This window comes from Drosophila albomicans, chromosome 2R (genome assembly GCF_009650485.2).
Source record: "Drosophila albomicans strain 15112-1751.03 chromosome 2R, ASM965048v2, whole genome shotgun sequence".
Taxonomy (NCBI): domain Eukaryota; kingdom Metazoa; phylum Arthropoda; class Insecta; order Diptera; family Drosophilidae; genus Drosophila; species Drosophila albomicans.
In genome coordinates, this window is record NC_047631.2 from 34,002,962 (window position 1) to 34,023,408 (window position 20,447).

General features: G+C 40.6%; 1 protein-coding gene across 1 annotated transcript; it reads right to left on the reverse strand.

Annotated features, from left to right (window-relative positions):
• Positions 1–17,787: 17,787 nt before the first annotated feature.
• LOC117574479 (uncharacterized) lies at positions 17,788–20,066 on the reverse strand. The gene is made up of 3 exons (XM_034258317.2): positions 19,931–20,066; positions 18,705–19,521; positions 17,788–18,652 (listed from the first exon to the last, which is right to left on the reverse strand). Exons 1-3 carry the CDS (start codon positions 20,064–20,066, stop codon positions 17,788–17,790), a joined length of 1,818 nt encoding a protein of 605 aa, XP_034114208.2.
• Between the last annotated feature and the right edge of the window lie 381 nt (positions 20,067–20,447).

The window sequence follows — 20,447 nt, forward strand, 5'->3', positions numbered from 1 at the left end:
GTTTACAGCTAACTGAGCAGCCCTCGCATGAGGCCAAAAATGCAAATAAACCTCGGACAGCTTCTCGTTCTGATGTCTGTGAGGCAGCAGGCGATGAAAGGGGCGTGGCATGGTTATTATTAGCATCGCATGGCAATTGCTTAATTGATTTTCTTGTTGCGGCACACATGTCGATAGTCGCCTTCGACAAAGTCGCAGCATAAACCAATCACAGCAGACAGTTGTCCAGCCAGCTGTCAGTCAGTACATCAATCAGTAAGTCATTCTGTCAGTCAGTCAATCGTTCGGTTAGTTAGTGCATCAAGCGGAGCAAGCATTGCAAAGTTTTCACTTATCAGCAAACAATTAAATGAATTTGCACGAGTTATAAATATGAATGTCAAGATGCAAAGCCAAAGATTCGTGTGCATTTTGACCCACATGGAAAATGGCAACGGCAACGGCAACTGCCAGCAATTTGCCACCTAAAAGAAAATTATGAGCACCAGCATTTGTAGCATTTTGTTGCGCTGTGCTGTGCATACAAACGACGGGCAATAAAAGCCGCAACGCGTCAAATGGGAACCGAACTCAACTCAACTTAACTCAAATCGTTTGAAGGTGTGGAGTGTGTGGAGGCTGCTTCGGTGGCTGCGGCTTCTTCCCACAATTTTCATTCGTTTGGCGCACAAAGTCAACAGCATTTTCGTTATAATTTCTATTATTTTCCCTTTTGGCATAATTGCAGACAATTTACTTAACGATCAATAGCGGCAGGCAGGCAGGCAGGCAGACTGGCAAACAGACAACAAACAGTCTTGACTTGACTAAAAATTTATTAGCTCCCGCAGCTGTGGCAGATCGAGTCAGCTCTAGCTTAAGGAGCGGGTTAACGCGGCGGCGAGCATCTAACCATGTGTTGGCCCCACAAACTTCAGTTGCATCCGTGAGAGCACGACGTGCTGCCGGTTTCTATCCTTGAGCTAATACGAATAACTTTTTGCTCTGCTTGCCACAAAACATTTATTTAAAATAGAGCAACGCTCTTTTTTTCTCTCCTCTTTTTCTTCCTCGGGCAATGGAGCATGCCCCATGCTGGCCATAGACTGAATGCTGGGGCAAACAGATGAACGCTGTTCATATTTTAATTACGCGACTTTATCACGTCATTTCATGGGTGGCTTTGGCCCAATATGACAGCTGCCTTGGATATATATGGAACGAATGCGAAAATACGCCGCGAATAAATGGCTGAAAGTTTTGGCAAATTATACACATTAAAATTGATTTAGTTAGTGTTTCCTAAAATAACTTTTATGTTTAACATTTACTCATCTGCCTATTAATAGTCAATCAATGCAAATTGAGGCCAGCACCATAAATCAGCAGTCGAATAAATGTTTATAAATAGCCAAAAGAGTCAATTACTGTCGATTGACGTCTATCGATCAGTTATTCTAATTAACACGCAACCTCAAAATAAACGCAATCAACTCTTGCGTTAATGGCCGCAAGAGAGTCGCCTGCTGATTGGCCATAATGTCTGCTTAATGCACATTTAACATACGACCCAGGTGGCTCTGTGGCAGTTGTGGGAGTTGGGAGACACTCTCTAGGGCTGGCTCTCTTTATCACCTCGAAAAGTGTGAGAACTGCTTTGACTTTTCAGTCATAATAACAAATGAGCAATAAATTTCTAAATTTTCGCCAATAAACAAACTTAATGATCATGTTGATGATCGTGCCAATTCAGTTGGTAGACATAGACGAACAGGCAGCAGGCGGGCTTGCCTAGTCGATAAAGTCAAACTCAGTTGTTATTTACGCTGTGCTTGCTGCAAATTTACTCATAGTTATTGCCGCCAAATGGCCAAAGAGAGCCATGCCCATTCACTGTTGGACACCCACTGCCTGATTATGTTCGTCCGGGGCAACGTCTGTATAGCTCTCTGGGTGAAAATCTGCGCCGAATCTTCGACCATCTTTTGTACCATCATCATCATCATTATACCCGCTACTCATTGCGTAGAAAGGTGTTATAGCTTTGTGATTTTTGGTACATATCTGCGTTCTTTATGAGTCAGATATTGTATATTTTTAGTATAATAGTATAGCAATTTACCTAATATAGTTTTTAGTACATTCCTGGTATCTTTTTTACTCTATGGAATATTTTGAGAGTAATTGTATATTAATATACTATATTTATGTATAAGATAAATAAACTGCCTTCGGTATATTTTTGTCTTAGTATATTTATTTGGTATATTTTGCACTCTGTATCAAGTACTGCTTTCTGTATATTTTAGTATTTTAAATGTATTAATTTGATATATATTGAACTCTATGGAGTATTTTGAGTGTAATAGTATATTGATATACTGTATATAGACTGCGGTATGTTTAGCTGGATGGTGTATTTATTTGGTACACTTTTTAGATTATGGTATATTTCAAATATGATAGTATAACGATATACCAGATTTAAAAGTCAGTATATTATAGTTGTAATCCTCATATTTGTGTTGAGGTTTGGTTTATTTTTATATATTTGATACTCCTGTGATGTTAAGGTACTTTAAATTTGCTGTACTGATTCTTCACTTAATAAAATAAAATGAAAAAAAAAAAGTATATTATAGTATTTTAGTGTACCTATTTGGTATATTTTGTATTTTATGGTATATTTCGAATGTCACAGTATAATAGAAGTCAGTATATTATAGTATTTTAGTGTACTTATTTGGTATAATTTGTATTCTATGGTATATTTCGAATGTCATAGTATCATAGAAGTCTATTATATATTATAGTATTTTAGTGTACTTATTCAGTATATTTTGTATTCTGTGGTATATTTCGAATGTCATAGTGTCTCCATATACTAGATATGCGATTTTTACAGTATATTTTAGCATTGTAGTTTAGTAAGTTGTTGTATTTTGTTCAATATGGAATGTTTTGATACCAGATATGGACTTCGATATATTTTAGTGTATTAATATGGTGTGTTTTAAAAATAATATCGCACTTTTATTGAATATGCGTAGCGGGTATCGCAGTCGAGCTCACTCGACTCTATCTTTTACTTTTTTACTTACTATTATCATCATCATCATTGCGGCTGATCAATGCGGTGGTCAGCTGCTGATGTTGTTGTTTATGTGCTGCTGATTATGAGGCGGGCGTCACTAGCAAACACATAATCTGCGGCGGACCTGTGACTGAGTGCGATGAGTGCTGGAGTCTAGAGTCTGGTACCCAGGATTGAGGCTGATGTTAGCTTTTTTTTGATGTTTCAACAACGTCGAACTTTGGGGTCACAGCCGCATACGACGCATCGTAAATCATTCATAGAGGGATCAGCAGCAGCCAAAGCCGAAGCCGAAGCGGCAGCAACAACTGGAAATTTGTTGCTTTTGCTGCACACAACAAATTGATTTTAGTCACGATACTGTCAATTAGCCCAGCCATGGGTCAGCATCGAAGTTTGCCAAAGCCAAAGACTCTCTCGTTGCCATCTCCATCTCCAACTCCATCTTCGAGTTTAAACCAAGGTGTTGATGCCGGCGAACTTTGCCGGCTGCCTTCTGACCTGTGCGGGTTGCTTGGCTTGGATGCAGCTTGGCTATAACCATTCGCAGCAGTTCGCAGCTGTGCGCGCTTTAGCTTGAACAACGTTTAGATGCGATTAAGGCTGCAAAATTATTGTTATAGTTGGCTGCCAGTTCTGCCAAAGTTGGCTACTTTATTAAATCAAAGTACGAGTATTTTCACATGATTATCACGTGAGTCGCTGCCTCCTCGTTGACCTCACACGCTGTTCATGTTTATGGCCATTGATTCTTTTGTGTGCACTTTGTTTGGAGTACAACAATGAAGTGAAGATGTTGGAGATGCTTTGAAGGAGTTCTTAAAGTGTGAACATATGTATTTAATAAGATTGATCTAATAATCTTAATGATCTAAGAAGTTTATCATTAAATTATTTGCTTTTTTCATGTAATAAAACAGTCTCTTTTATATGTAAGAGTATTGATTATTCGCCTGACTTCTCCAAACTTTACCCTTGATACCATTTTATATGCATTTCGGACTAACAAGTAATTGCCACATTTGATTCTTTTGTGTGCACTTTGTTTGGAGTCTAACAATGAAGTGAAGATGTTTGAGATGCTTTGAAGGAGTCCTTAAAGTGTGAACATATGTATCTAATAAGATTGATCTAATAATCTTAATGATCTTATACATTAAAGACTCAGATTGATCTAAGAAGTTTATCATATAATAAAATAGTCTCTCTTATACGTAAGAGTATTGATTATTCGCCTCACTTCTGCACACTTTACCCTTGATACCATTTTATATGCATTTCGGACTAACAAGTAATTGCCACATTTGATTCTTTTGTGTGCACTTTGTTTGGAGTCTAACAATGAAGTGAAGATGTTTGAGATGCTTTGAAGGAGTCCTTAAAGTGTGAACATATGTATTTAATAAGATTGATCTAATAATCTTAATGATCTTATACATTAAAGACTGAGATTGATATAAGAAGTTTATCATTAAATTGTTTGCATTTTCATATAATAAAATAGTCTCTCTTATATGTAAGAGTATTGATTATTTGCCTCACTTCTGCACACTTTACCCTTGATACCATTTTATATGCATCTCGGACTAACAAGTAATTGCCACATTTTGGCAGCCTTTCGCCGGTCAAAAAAGTTAATCTAATTGAGTGATTTCTCGAATGGGGCCCAGAAAAACTAATTAACTTTGCTGTTTTTCTGTTGTTGGGGCACCGCAGCAAGTATTTGAAATTTATTTGCCTAGTTTGGTTGGAAATCGTTGAAATGCTTGGTGATAATTAAAGGCAAACTACAGCAATTCGATGCTCTCTGGCTCTGGCTGTATGCTCTGCATTGTCAGGCGTACCTGTTAAGAGATACTTTGAACCTGTTGTACAGTTAGAGTTACAATTTGCAACGGGGCAGTTGCAACCCATCCAGCCAGCCAGCCAGCAAGCAGTTGCAGCCAGTTGCTGGGGCTTGTACTCATTGTATATCGATGGCGATGCACTTGAAAATCGTGATTTCACCTTTTGTACAAGGCAAAGCCAAGGCAGGCAAACTGCCAACTGGCAAACACCACCAACAACCGCGAGTCACTAACAACAACAACAACCAACAACAGCAACAACACAAATGCTTCTAAATGGCAAAGTAAACTGATTTACAATCAAAGGCAACGAAGCGCGCAAAGAGTCGCAATGAAGTTTTAGTTGAGTTCGGTTTCGGTTTAGTTCCGTTCAATTCGTTTGTTAGATCCCGTTGACTTCCCTCCCTCCTCTCCCCTCCCCTCATCCCCTCCCTTCTCAGTCTGTGATTCGGCCGTGGCAAAGCCATCAGCAGCGCAAAATCAATTGAAGTAATTACGAAATGAAGGCACGAACTAATAAACTTGGTCGTCGTCTTTGGCCCTCGATTTGGTCCTCTTAACGAGCTCGTTGCTTCGATGCTTCGATGCGGCAATTCTGGTCGTTGGTCGTTGGCCAACAACGACGACGACGACGCCACCGCGCCCAATTTACAGTTAGTTTAAATTAATTAAATGAAATGCACTTAATTAGAAGGCAATTTCCAATGGCAACTCGCATTTGGATTTCGTTTGCTTCGCTTTGCGGATTCGGATTCGGATTTCTTCGGATTCGGCAAGTGCATGACTTTTGCTGCCCAACCTAAAAAAATTGAAATCAGGTCAGGCTAGGCCACAGAGACGCCCAAGACGCAGTCGTAGCCGCAGTCGAGCAACAAATTTTGGTCCGGCAGACAGGCGCAATCGATCGCACGTCAAAAACTGGGGCCAGGCATCAGGAGAAATATGGTTTTTCATTTAAGCCAGGTCAAGACGCCCAGAAACGTTGACCCATGGCATGGCATGGCATGGCATGGCGAAGCCAAAATGAAAACGAAAACGAAATCAAAAAGCGCCATTTGTAAGGGCATCAAGCATTTTGACCAGGCCATCATCAGAGACCGACGATCGACGTGGGGCTGGCAGACAATTTGCCTTGTGTTTTGTGTTTTTGTGATTTTTTGTTTTATTGTTTTCCGACGCGCAAAGATCAAAACAAAACAGAATACGAAATACACAAAATACAACAACAACAACAACAAAAATAACAATAAATAATAAAAAATACAAAATAGAAGAAGAAAAAGATGCGCCACACCCGCAACGTAACCCGAAAAATAAAGCTAAACTTTACAAATGGACAGCCAGAAATTAAAGCCATTGTCTGGGCATTGGGTCAAGTGCTGACAGCAATATCGATGTTGCGCGTGGCGTGTGGCATGTGGCGTGTGGCGCGTGCAACTTTGAAAATTTGTGTTTCGTTTTCTCGATTTAATTTCTTAATAATTTCAGCTTTTATTCTACTGAATTGCGACCAGCTTTTTCCCCCAAATGTTGCCCATGAAAATGAACCAAATAATTAGATGAAAAAAAAAGAGACTGAAAACATTGCCAAACTTTTTTGCCCTAGCCAACGCCTACGAAATGGGTGAAAGTTGTGGTCCAAAAACGTGCGCTCATTTTGACACCCATCGAAGTGCAGTCGAAGCAGTCGAAAATGGTTTTCAATTAAACGTCCGAAACGTGCTGAAAATCAAATTAAATGCCACAAAGCGAGCGCTAAAAATTTTGATTATTTGTACAGCTCAGCTCAAATTAGAAGGAAAGTCGCCAATGCAAGTTGAAGTGGAAGTTGAAGTAATCAACCTCATCATCACCTTTTGTGGCTACAACACAAGCCACAAGCCTCACTTCGTGTGGCGTGCTGCCAAAGTAGGTTGACCACTGTCCGGGTGGCTTTTTCCGTTGTACAAAGCTGACCCACAGCCAGCCTCAGTCGCAGTCGCAGCTTCGACCACATGCCTCATTGATGTGGCAGTTTGGCTGCATTTCAGCTAGATGAAAGCATGCCGAGTTGTTTAGAAGTAAGTGCTCGCTCGTTGAGTGCCAAAGTAATTAGTCTACTAGCGAAAAGCAACCGAAACCAACGAAAAATATTTGGGCAAACTTGCAGTTCCGCATAGCTGATTATTAGGCCTAAATGCCCGAACATGGGCCAAACAAATCGACTTAATTGATTAACATTCAAAATGCTCGAAATGTTAAACGATTTTCAAAATGCACTTCAAACATCCAGCTTCATCATCATCTTGTGCCGCTTGATCAAAGCAAATCAAAGCAAATAACAGCTAAAAATAAATCAAACCAAATCGCTTGTTGTTGTCGACGCCATCAATCAGAGTTGGAGATGAGAAGATAGAAGAGCTGGAGATGGAGATGAGGCCAAAGGCGTTTTACAGTTTCACCGAGAGGCCAATCCATAGCTAAAAATAAACAAACCAGTCAAGTGAATAAGCAACCAAAAACGATGTTAATAATTTCTAACAATAACAACGAATATTGAGCAACAAAGAATGTGAATAATTTGGGTATTTATAATTGAATAAGAGCTCGGAAATGCGTAGTGTAATTAGTTGCCACACGATCGTTAAGTGTGACCAGCTTCAAGTTGCAAGCGAACGCTGATTGAACACCTCAAAATGATGCGCACGTAGTGCAAATTTACATTGGCCAAGGAGCAGTTACTTGTTGCATGTTCTCTGCCTGCCTGCATCCTTGTTGAACTTAATGAGGGCACTCGCTGCTGCTGCAACATGCAACACACACACTGTTAAGCCTTAACACGCCCCATCAAGTGGCCCGAAGTTTGCACAAGAAATTAAAGCTCGCAGCGCAGCTGAAGAAATACCCATAAAGGCGAAATCAAGTCCGCGTCCGTGTATCAGTTGTGCATCTACTTGCCCTTAAGTAAAGTACAGTATCTTGTTGCAACTTCATTTCGTGGCATGGCCCCAAAAGTATTTTTGCATCGTTTCGGCTTTGCTTTGGCGACGACCACAACAACGACAACAACATGCATGTTGCATATTTCGGTTTCGGCCTTGTTGTTGTCTGAGGGAGAGAGGGAAAGAGAGAGCGACAGAGAGCAGAAGACAGGCTGAAATTATTTTCTCTCCCTCGTGTATGTTTCGTTTACGTTTTCTGGTTTGGGTGTTTTTATGTTCTTATAATGCGACTTATCAGATTTTTGCCAAGCTGACAATGGCCGAAAAGTGGCCAGGCCCAAAAAAAACTGAGGCCCCGGTGGCAACAACCGCGAAGGTTAACACACTGATAGAGGGGAGAAGAGTGAAGAAGACAGACTCAATATCGTCTTGGGCTCCGTTGCGGTTTTAATGCGTGCGCAACTGCAGCCGCCGCGTGTTGTATTAAATTTTTGGTTTTCCCTTTGCTGCCTGACTGCGAAAAATGAAACAACATCTGCGTCTCTCGGTCCCCGCCACGCGACTTTATTTTTGGATGTTGTTTTTATATATTTTTGTTGTTGGGGGAACATGATCTGATGATTTTCAATAAAATTAAATTGAAAATAAAAATAAAATAAATTTTTATGTTATTATTATGTTGACGCCGCGATGACGCTGCCTCAAAGAAGATCGTTGCGATAGTTGTTCGAAAAAAGTACTTTACAAAATATGCACGAGTTGCGAGGCATAAAGGAAATTTTACAATTCAATTAGAGGGTTCAGGTTTTAATAGGGTTTGAATGAGTTTCCAATAAATAATATTAAAAAAAATATATATACTGAAAACTATAGTTGGTCTGTCGACATAATATTACATTCAAAATATACCAAATATTGATAAACATGGCTGTTGACGCTGACCAAGAATTAATTCACCGAAAAGAGTATGAAATATACCGAAAACTATATTTGGTATATCGATATACTATTCCATTCAAAATATACCGAATATTGATAAACATGGCTGTTGACCAATGCAATATTTGGCATATTTACTTATTTACTATTCCATTCAAAATATACCAAATATTGAAAAAGCGCCTGTTGACGCTGATCAAGAATATATATACTATAGATAGTGACTATAATAAGTGCTCATAACAGATCAGGTTGTTTGCATAGTTCTTGTTTACAAAGCAATTCAACATTTTATCGCCTGTTCTAATTTCAATTTCAATTGGTATCATCTTTCTGCTTTCATCGCACATTTCTGCTCCAACTATTTTAGCGCGACATTCAGTCGCATGTAATGATCGTTTATTGTTGCAACTTGTTGTCCTGCCGCATTTTGCTTTTCGGTGTCGGTGTTTTGCGCTTGTCAAATATTTGCAAATCGCTTTGACATCTGGTTCGACAACTTGTTATCGTCGTCGTCGTCGTCTCCCTGTTGCCCCGTCTGAATCGAGTCGCACATATTTCGTTTTTAATAAATTGTAGCACAATTTGATATGGCAACGCCACGCCAAACCAAGCCTGGCCCCCGTTTCCGCCCTGCTCCCCTCCTGGCTTCAGTTTCAGCTTCACTTTTTGGAGCCTCGGGTTGCGCTTCAGGTTTTAGTCAGTTGGTTATTGCAGCTGTCATGAGCGCAATGCAAAAAATGGCATAAAGTCTTTGATTAGGCGTGGAAAAATATTGTCGGAAAGCATTTTAATCGTTTTGATTAAAAGCCACCACGCCTAATTAGTTGGAAATTTTGCATCAAACCAGTTTTTTTCTTCACCGTACCTACAACAAAATGTGTTACTAGAGTACTCGAGTGAAGTGGAGTGGTGGCTGCCTTTTTTGATTTGATTGGCCTGCAAAACCTTTCGTCAATAGTCCGAGGCAGCACATGTGCGGGCAGCCAATTTAACAAATAATTCATAGAAACATAAATCGCGATAGCGCCACGGCTGCTCGCTGTTGGCTGCTCGTTGCTGCCTGCCACATCGTCATGCCTGTCTGTGACTTTGACTGCAACTCTGACTGGCAGTTGTTGCCACAAATTGTTGCCAATTGTTTGGACTAAACAAATACAGAAAATACAAAATACGAAGCCCGGCACGCCCATTATTGAAAATATTTGCGCGTTTTGTATTTTGTTCTAATTAATTTTTTTGAACAACAACTGCGCGCGCACTCGCCAAGCATTCAACACATTTGCCGATAAGCATCGGCTTTGGACAAAACTGAACTGAACTGAATCGAAGCAGACAAAAGGCGAAGCCAACAAACGACATTGGCAACTATGGCCGATTAGCAATGGGCTCCGTTTTCCGTTTTCGGGGGAACACGTGCGCCGGCCGCAGTGTGCCACAAGCATTGCAGTTATGAAATTATAAAAATGTGTCTGGAGAGAGCTGCGAAATGTTTGAGGCAACCCTCGGTACAATCGACTCTAGCACACATAACAAAAAAACAAAAAGCAAAAAACGTGCCAGTGCACAAATGACTTGCGCAGCGCTTGCGACCACAACAACAACAAATGCATTTAAATTGAAAATTGTTGATTGAACTCAAGTTCGTTGCCTAAGTCTTTCGTTCGACTACTTATTCGACGAATGCAACAAACGTAACGTCGCCCGTTGTTTTTGTGTGCAGCGTGACACCAAACTGTTGTAGTAATTAATAATAGCAGCCGGCAACAGCAAATTATGCTTTTAATAACTGTAAATTTGTAGTTGTAAAAATTTACGATTTAATTGCCGAGCATTTTGAATTTATTATAAGTGCCAAGTTATTTTACTATTTTCATATTTCGTGCTATTTAACGCTGTTCACATGTGTTAGTGTTAGTATTAGTGTGTTCGATTCGTGAGTCTGTTTATAATAGCTTTTGACCTTATGTTGAGTTTACCAGACCACCAAAGCTGTGTGTGGCAGCCACAAGCACACGTTGTCTGCTCTGACCTAGACCTCGACAAGCTGACCAAAAAAAAGCAGTGTAGCTCGATATCTTGATCGCTGCTTAGTTAATTTTATGTCGCTGCAAGTTACAAAAATGCATTCACCAAGGCAACATCGCTGTCTTCTTATTCTATATTCATCTATGGCTTCGCTTAAGTTATAACCGCTAACCAGAGTTTGGCAAATAAAGCAAACGATTTGGTATATTTTGAGCTCTGTGGTATATTTCGAATGTAGTATTTCGAATATAGTATTTAGACTGTAGTATTTCACCGATATACCAAATATGACTTTCGGTATGTGTTTTAGTATATTCTAAAGTAGTATTTAATTGATATACCAACTATGACTTTCGGTATTTTTCTAGTATATTCGAATATAGTATCTCAGTAGCATTTCATCGATATACCAAGTAGAACCTGAGGTATTTTTAGTAATTTGCGGTATATTATTTGGTATATTTTTTTAAAATACGTTTTTTAGTATTTTCTAATATAGTATTTCGTCGTTGTACTAACTATGACCTTCGGTATTTTTCTAGTATTTTCGAATATAGTATCTCAGTAGCATTTCATCGATATACCAAGTATGAGCTGAGGTATTTTTAGTATTTTGGTATATTTATTTGGTATATTTTTTTAAAATATGTTTTTTTAGTATTTTCTAATATAGTATTTCGTCGTTGTACTAACTATGACCTTCGGTATTTTTCTAGAATTTTCGAATATAATATTTCAGTAGCATTTCATAGATATATCAAATATGGCCTGAGGTATTTTTAGTATTTTGCTGTGTATTATTTGGTATATTTAAAAAAAAATACCGCATTGTTTTGGCGGGTAGGATACTAGTTTTAAATTAAAATTGTTCCTTACTAAAAAAATACCCTTCTTTAAATTAATAATTGAGGTGATTAGCTCGTTAAGTGTAAAATGTTTTGTGCAGAGTATTTGATTAGTTGCATTCTCAAAGACATCTTTTTGCCATCCTGTTTTTTTGTGAGACTGTCACTGACCACTTTGGCTCAATCGTGCTGCTCGTCGCTATCGCTATCGCCGTTTTGTTTAACTACAATTACTTATTTAATCATAATTTTGTTCGCGTTTCAACAATCATCAATCATCAAATGCAATGCCGACAGCGGCGGCCGGCTAAATTCTGTGACTGGGCCAACTGTCAGGCTGACAGATTGGCCGCTTTCAGCGAGAGAGCAGGAAACCGGAGAACGAGATGGAGATGGCGATGGAGTTGGAGTTGGAGATGGAGAAGTTGCCCGGCCAAGTGGAATGTGCTGCATGCCTCAGCTATGTGGCAGGCAGCTCTTCAGCTTCGATTCGAGCTTCAGCTGTTTAGCGCAAAAAAAATAGAAAAAAGTAGCGTCAGCGGCAGCAGAACGCCACAATTATCTAGTCAGCAGTCAGTCAGTCAATCGGCTTGTTGAACTTGCAAGCGGCGGCGCTCCAGCTTCAGCTTCAGCTGCAACTCTAGCTGTACTCGACGATGGTGCTGCCGCAGTTCCCGCTACGATCTCACAAATCAATCGATCACGTTTTATAATGCAGCAGCCGAAGAGAGGAAAAAAAAGGCAAGAGAAAAAAACTGAAGCGCAACTGAATGAACTTTCCAAATGGGCAGCAAGCGGTGCGAAGTGCGAGGCGAGGCGCGAGGCTCAGCTCGCGAAATGCTGTCGGCGTCAACTGAGCAGCTGCAGTTGGCGCAGCAGCAGCGGCAGCAGCAGCATCGGCTAGATGGATTGATTGATTGCCTGAAACAGTTAGCAGACATTGTCTGGCCGGGGCTTATTGCTATTTATGATCTTGATCTATGGATCGAGGGCAAAAGCACATGCAGCGACGTCGTCGTCGTCGTCGTCGCTGACGTTGTCAGGCAGCCAGTGCACATGCTGATAATCAGCACGAAGTCAATGCCGATGTTGAGACCGAGACCGAGGCTGAGACTGAGGCTGACGCTGAAACTGATAATGATGCCAGTGTTGGCCTTGATTGTGGCTCTTGTGGCCGCCGCTGTGTTTCAATCATGTTCAAGTGCAATCAACGCTCGGTACATGCTGCTGCAGTTACCGCCTAGTTTTTGATTGAAAATATTTTGGAAAATTGTTACAGAAAGCAACCTTAAAGGGTAACAACATCACTCCCCCTCCCCCTCCCCCTACATCGCTCCCTCTACCAATTTGGACCGAGAGCAGTGCACAGGTTAAAGAGCTGCTTGGTGTTAAGTGCACGATAATCGATTCGATTCGTTGCAAACCAGCTCCAAATGTTCGGGGCTGTTCCGAGCCTCAATTTCGGTGTTGGCGTTAAACGGCCAAAGCGAAAATTGCCTATTTATGGGCCACAGTTGTTTTTGTTGCTCTCGTTGCTGTTATAATATCTGTGGCTATTGCTGTCAGCGCTGGCAGGAAACCATACATTTGCATGTGCACAAAAAAAGGGGTCCATTAATGTATTAAAAAGCATTACATCAGTGCGACTTTTGGGCCATAGGAAAGTGTGTTGCCAAATGCAAAGGCAAAAAGTGACAAAAATTACGACAAACTATAAATTAAAAGTTTCGATATACTCTACATATCTTGTGGATTGAAAGGAATAAAAAGTTAATTATATTCACACAGCAACCAGTAGTAAATTGTTTAATAGTTTCGAATGCTGTATTTTATTTTACATACATATATTAACCCGCAGATAACTTCATATGTCAGCAAATACTTTTCGAAAAATTTTAAACACTCCACTTTTCCTATGTACAGGGTATGAAGTTGAGAGAAAAAGAAGCAAGAAAGCTACACTTTAGTGTGCTCGATTGTGAGATACCCATTTTGAATAAACGTAAAACACTGCGGTATCAATTTTAAAATATACCAAATTAAAATACAAAAAAAAAACCAGGAGTAAATAAAATCGGTATTATTCTTAAAATATACCAAATGAATATACCGAAAAAATTGTAAATTCTAATAAGACTAAAACAGTGCGGTATTATTCTTAAAATATACTGAATCTATACACCAAAATATACTGAATTCTAATAAATACTGAATACCCATTAAGGTACAACAGTGCAGTATTATTCTTAAAATATACCGAATTCACATATCGAAAATACTAAAGTATACCAAAGGCTATATTTGGTAAATTAGTATATCTTAAGCAATAAAAATGTTTCGTTCGTAAGAAGCTCTTACTATATGTATATTTTATTTACATTTTATTAAAAGAGTTTCATTACAAATAACTTCATATTTCACCTACATTTAAGAATGTTAAAATCCTCCACCTTTTACACGCACAGGGTATTAAGTTGAGACAAAAATCACAACAGCGACATTTCGCGCATTTCGACAGTGTTTTAATTACGCATGTGCCAAAAAAAGCCGGCGTCATTAAAAGGAATATTTTTTTGGTAACTCTGTTTTTTTGTTGTGCCTCGCGTCGGCAATCAATGAAAAGTCAATAAAAATCGGCACCCAGTTGCTTGCACGAGCCAAAGAGTTATCATTGCGGTTGAGTTTAAGGTGCCGACCAACAACATCGACAACAACAAAGACGTGTTAAGTAGCATTTTATGAGATCATTTGAAATGACGACGACGACAACGACGACGACGACGCGACGGCAACGGAAGCGGCAACTGTTGCAGGTGCGCCCAGAGCTTGACTTTGGTGTAGCCGCAGCAGCAGCAGCAGCAACGAAGCAAAGCAAGAGACAAACTGAGAGTATGACAGCAAGTTAGCATGCTAATTACATGCCGGCAACATGTCGCCAAGCGGCTGCTGCAAATTGGTGCAGATCTTAATTTTTGTTTAGTTTTTTAGTTTTTTGTTGTTGCACACGCACATCAAAAGACTTAGGCAACGAACTTGCTTGCGAACTGCGAAACTCGACATGGGATCAAATGTTATATAACATCGAATGTGCACAAGCTAATGAATTAATTGGCAATTATGTAACTCACTCGATGGTGAGCATAGAACGCATTCGTTTGGCAACCGTTTTTTGGAGGCACATAAACAAAGCGCTAATGATTTATTTAAGCCATGTGGATAGCCGATCCCGGCCCCGACCTTAACTGATTGCCCGCTGGGCAAGCTGGGTGGGCGTCATGGCCGCACCCTGCCCCCGACTTGGCATTGGCATCGACCCAGCAGCCAGCAGCCAGCAAAACTGACCCAACCCCACTCGGAGTCCGTCTCTCAGTCTATCTGCGTATCTGCGCCTCGGGTGCAAAATGAAATCGACATTGAATGCGCTACCACAAAAACTGTGTGTGTGTGTGCGGGGAGGAGGTCGGTTGGTTGCCGGTTGGCCATTTCCGTTCAATTGCGGCTAACATGATATCGCACATTTCAATCAATTTACTTATTATTATTGCCGACGTCGACGACGACGACGAGCGGCTCCGGTTTGCTCTCGGGGCATTCCCGTTAGTATAATAGACCATAAAGGTGCGCTCGATGGATCGCAATGAAATTTCACTGGCCCAAAACCGCAAAATGTATTCCGAAATCTCTTTGGCCAAAGCGTGAGATGCGACCACATGCAAATTTCGAACACAACACGATCGTCAGCAGCTTCCAGCTTCCAAGACTCTGAGAACGAATACGAATACGAATACAAATACGAATCAGAATCGTTTGCCTGACTGACACTTGTCAACATTTTCGGCGCATTTTGTGTATGCAAATATGTGTCAAGACCCGATGGCAATGGCAGAGTCATGTCAACTTCTTGACAACAACAAATGAAGATCAACGTTGGCTTATTTATTTTATATGCAGCGCATGAGTCGTAATTCTCTCTCTCTCTCTCTCTGTCGCTCTTTTTCTTTCGTTGAGCAGCTAAGCCGTTACGCCCCTGCAACTGCAACTGCTAAAGCACTTGGCAAACACTTGGCTGGGGGAAAACTTAGCACAACAGCAACAAGAGTAACAACAACAACCACGAGCATTGGCATCGGCGCAATGGCAACACATTTTCGCGCCCAAAAGTGTTGGAGGCGTTTTGTTGTCCACTTGGAGACGAGGGGATGTCTGTCCAACTGTCTCTCTCTCTGTCTGTCTGTTTGCCAGCAACCAGCAAGCAGCAACAAACAACAGCCAAGCAGCCGTCTAGCAGGCAGCCACTAAGCGTCTTAGGCACACGTCAGACTGTCGCTTCTGTCTTCTGGCTGGCGTGTGTTGCCGCAGTTGCAGTTGCTGTTGCTTTGTTGCAAGTTGGCGTTGGTATTGTTGCTGTTGTAGTTGGTGCTGCTGCTGCTGTTGCTGCTATTGTTGTTGATTGTGGCATTTTGATTGATTTCTTTTGACTTTTGGCAGCAATCGCAAATATTTGGTAATCCTCAGCCCAAGCCAGACAACAAGACGCGCTTCATCAGCAATTTTAATGCATACGTTAACGTATTTTAACACCTCGGAATTGGCATCGCTTGCGTTGACTATTTTTGGTATTTTAATGCCAGCTTTGCCAGCAGCCACAACTTTCTACCACCACAACACAGACGCTGATAGAGTTGAAAGAGTTGACTACAAGCTCCGATGGATTATGGGCTATTCTCTTTCATGCGTGTGGAGTATTTTTCTTTTTTGAAAAGTTGTTCAAGCAAATTGACCATAAACTTGATTTCGGTGCACATTCAGCGACAATTTGTCAAAAATTCTGGCAGTCTTGCAACACAGCGGCTCACTCGCTGACTCGAGTATTAAGGTCAACGTCAGTGTTTAATTGAACACCTGGACGACCACGCGGACCACGATGACGCGGTCACCAGGCCACCAGATTGGTCAGCCAGCCAGCGTCTGACTGAATCTGAGTCTGAGTCTGAGTCATGCGATTGGTTCCAAGGTAAGGGCAAGACTTTTGCATTTCAGAGCTTTAATAAATTCCTGCATATTATTATGCACTCGGCTTTGCATGCAAAAATCAACAACCCGAAAAGAAACATTTCAAAATCCTTTCATTCTTGTTTTAATTACTTTGAGTTTTAACGAATTACTCGTATTTGAAAGGTTTGAAAAATTGTTGTTGACATTGATTTTTGTCTCTTGAGGAATTTCTCGTCCCGTATTTCTCGCAGGTGTTGCTGCTTGTTGCCTGAATTTAGCATAATTTTGGTTTCTTCTTTTGTGGTTGCCCCTCAATTCGGTGGCTGAAATGAGTTTTCGTGTCGTTCGTCGTGATGTTGCGGTGACTGCGGTGCAAGACAGCCAATTTGCATTTAGTTATACCCGCTACTTATAGGGTAGAAGGCAGACAGAAGAAGGTATCTTGAAACCTATAAGCACCTACTTAAAAGGGGTCTTTGTAGCTTTTGGTCTGGTATATTTTGCATACCAAATATAGCATTCTTACATTTGTAGTATTTTTATGTTATATTAATTTGGTATATTTTTAATGTAGTACTATATTAATATACCAAAGTATAGTAGTATATGTAGTATTTTTGTGGTATTTAATTTGGTATATTTTAAAATTTAAAATGGTATATGTTAAATGTATTACTATATCAATATACAAAATATATCCTTTAGTATATTTTCAGTATTTTTACGGTATATTAATTTAGTATATTTTAAAATGAATACCGCACTATTTTTCTTTTATTCCATATGAGCAGCGGGTATCTCACAGTCGAACACACTATAGCAATTTACAAAATATATAATTTAGTATATTTTCAGTATATTTGTGGTATATTAATTTAGTACATTTTGAAATGAATACCCCACTATTTCGCTTTTATTCGATATGAGATTACATATATACTATATCAATATACAAAATATATCCTTTAGTATATTTTGAGTACTTTTGCGGTATATTAATTTAGTATATTTCAAAATGAATACCGCAGTATTCTGCTTTTATTCAATATGAGTAGCGGGTATCTCATAGTCGAACACACTCGACTTTCTTGTTTCATATACCACAAAGAGAGGCAACAACAATGACTTTTCTGTGGCTTCTACAAGTGATTCAGACACACATTGACATAGAACCACAGCAGTTCAATGCCAAACACGATCAGTGCCACAAGCAACACCGCGCCACATAATCCCCAAACCTGCCGAAAGTCCTGCACGCCCAGTGCGCGCATCTCGAGGGGCACGCTGTGATCCTTGAGCTGCATGCGACCCGCTTCCACCATGTCGTAGAGACTGTATTGCAGCCAGCGCAAAAGCAATCCCGACTGCTGAGTCCGCATTATGTAGAGCTTCAGTGCCTCCTTGTAGATGGAGTCCTCGGCCATCAACATGCTGTCTGGACCGCTGCCAGTCAAACAGAGATCGGAGTAGCGAAAGAGCGGACGTTGAAAGTGTCGCTGCTGCTCCTCTAGAATGTACCACTTGGTGGAGGATATGCTGTAGGCCCAGCTGGTGTTTAAGGTTGTTCGCATCCAGAAGAACTCACTCAGATTGCTAGTCAGCCGAAAGGCAGCCGCATATCTGGCTCGAAAATCGTTGTCGAGTATATCAAACTCTGCTCGCAGCCCAAAGACATGCAAACCTGATGCAATCAAATCATCGAAGCTCTTGATGAGCGACAGCTGTGGACGTGTTACCATCAAATGGAACAGTTGAGCCAGGCACAGACAAACCACAAAAAGTCCGAGGAATCTAACAGCCAGGCGCAGGCAACGCCACATGGGAAATCGATCGACTGCGCTGCCAAGCGATAGGCAAAAGCAGCCAAAGGTAATCAGAAGTAAAGCCAAAGTCTTCGTCTCCAGTATGTGCTCGAACATGGCATCTCTTCGAATGGGTCGCTCCAAGGGTAACATGATGCACCAACTGGCCATGAAAACTGGATACGAATACTGAGATCCCCTACTTGAATTGAGTGAATGAGATTGTCAAATATCCATAAGATACATTTGTTTACCGTTGATAAAAGTTCTGTGAGGCCTGCACAGTGAGTAGCCCAAAGTCAACGCTGCCATTCCGGGTGAACTCCAGCATGTGTGGCTCAGATAAAAGTCTTCCTGGTGGCCAAGTCGGATGCACTGGAGTCATCTTGGCACCTAGACTGTCGCCAAAGGCTTTGATGAAGTGCCACAAGAAGCCTGTAAGATGCGTCTTGCCACTCGCATCGCTATAGAGTATTGTGTTTGGTTCTGAGTAATCATGCATGGCGAGCAATTCAAAGCCTTTGAGGTTTGTCACCTGTTTGGGAAACAACTCAAATGTTGCTCCCGATAACAGTCGCTGAATCATGTTAAACCTGGGAAACACTTTGAAGCTGTAGAGCCTGAGTGGAAGCTGCGAGTTCTGAAAATACAATGCCACATTCAGCATATTTTCTTGCCGAAAATACCTCAAGATATTCAAGGCTAAAGAGTCCATATTCGAAGAGTTCTTTAAGCTTGTCAATTCGATGATCACTCGCACATCCTTTAAATGCTCGAGAGTCTCCGATAAACCCATGAGTTCAATAGAGTAATCTTTCTCACTCAAACAAGCCAGTAGCCAAAATTCGTTGTTGTAGTTCCTTTGCAGTGAGAAATAAGGCTGCCAGCTGTGCCACACCCACTGCGGCTGATGCGTAAAGTTGTGCTGCTGAAACCAGCTCCAGTTGCACTCATGACCAGCTGGATTGTAGTAGAAGATGCTTCGGTCTCCAATGGCCTGTAAGACCAAGGCGTAAAGGGAATACAACTCGGAAACAAAGCTCTCGCTGCCATTGTACCACATAATGTAAGCTGGAAGTGTAGAAAAGAAATGAGTTTTTAAACGAGTATAGAAATACTTCAAGTCTTAAGCAAATAATAACTTTTGTTTACAAGTCAAAGTTCATTTTGAAGTTCTTTATGTGGCTAATAAAATTTAATGAGCGAATCCCTCAGAGATAGAGCCGCGATTGACGTTGGTCAAGCAGCTGCGGAGAAAGTTACATGAACCGCTCCCAACTCAATTTTGGGGTCAGCATGCAAAATTTTGCTGAAATTTGAGTGTCGACCTTCGCAGATGGTGCCGCGGTTGAGGAAACAGTTTCTTAAATAATTTGCGGCAAATTACGAGCATAAACGATTCGCGGGCCTGAGAAATAGTGTCAGCAGTCTCCAGTTCCAGTGACACCAAGTGCACGATTACGATTCCAAATTGTCTCACATGTCGTGCGATGCAGCCATCTCGGGTTCTGGAGCTTATCCAGCAGCCTCTCGCAGCCTCGCATCCAGCCCACGGTCACGGCCACATAATTTATGGATCGTGTTGTGAGAAATTTGTCAACAGATCGTGGCGCCATAAATTGTTTTTTATTTTGCTCAACTTGTACGCCAATTGTCTCTCTCAATGCTTAGAAATATGGGTTCTAAAAAGTAAATACTGCAAGCTGCAATCTATTATGATTTCTCTAGAGTCATTTAGACAATTCAGTTGTTGATTGTCAGACATAATGGACTCTATATACTTTATATACCCTGTAAGAGTGATACATAGAAGTTGTATTCCTTGAAATTTTACACTAAACATATACTCTTAAGAAAGCCATATTTGGACACTTCATTTGGACATTTCAGTTGTTGACTGTCAGACATAAAGGTCTATATACTTTTGTAGCAGTTGTATTCCTTGAAATTTTACATTGAAAATCTTGCATAAAAATGCATACTTTTGCAACTATTTA

Bases quoted from the DNA above. Each gene is read 5' to 3' on its own strand.
- LOC117574479 (XM_034258317.2), bottom strand. From the start codon at position 20,066: ATGGCGCCACGATCTGTTGACAAATTTCTCACAACACGATCCATAAAT. The intron at 19,522-19,930 runs GTGAGACAATTT...CTACACTTCCAG, and splicing joins ATGGCTGCATCGCACGACAT to CTTACATTATGTGGTACAAT. The intron at 18,653-18,704 runs GTAAACAAATGT...ACTCAATTCAAG, and splicing joins TCACAGAACTTTTATCAACG to TAGGGGATCTCAGTATTCGT.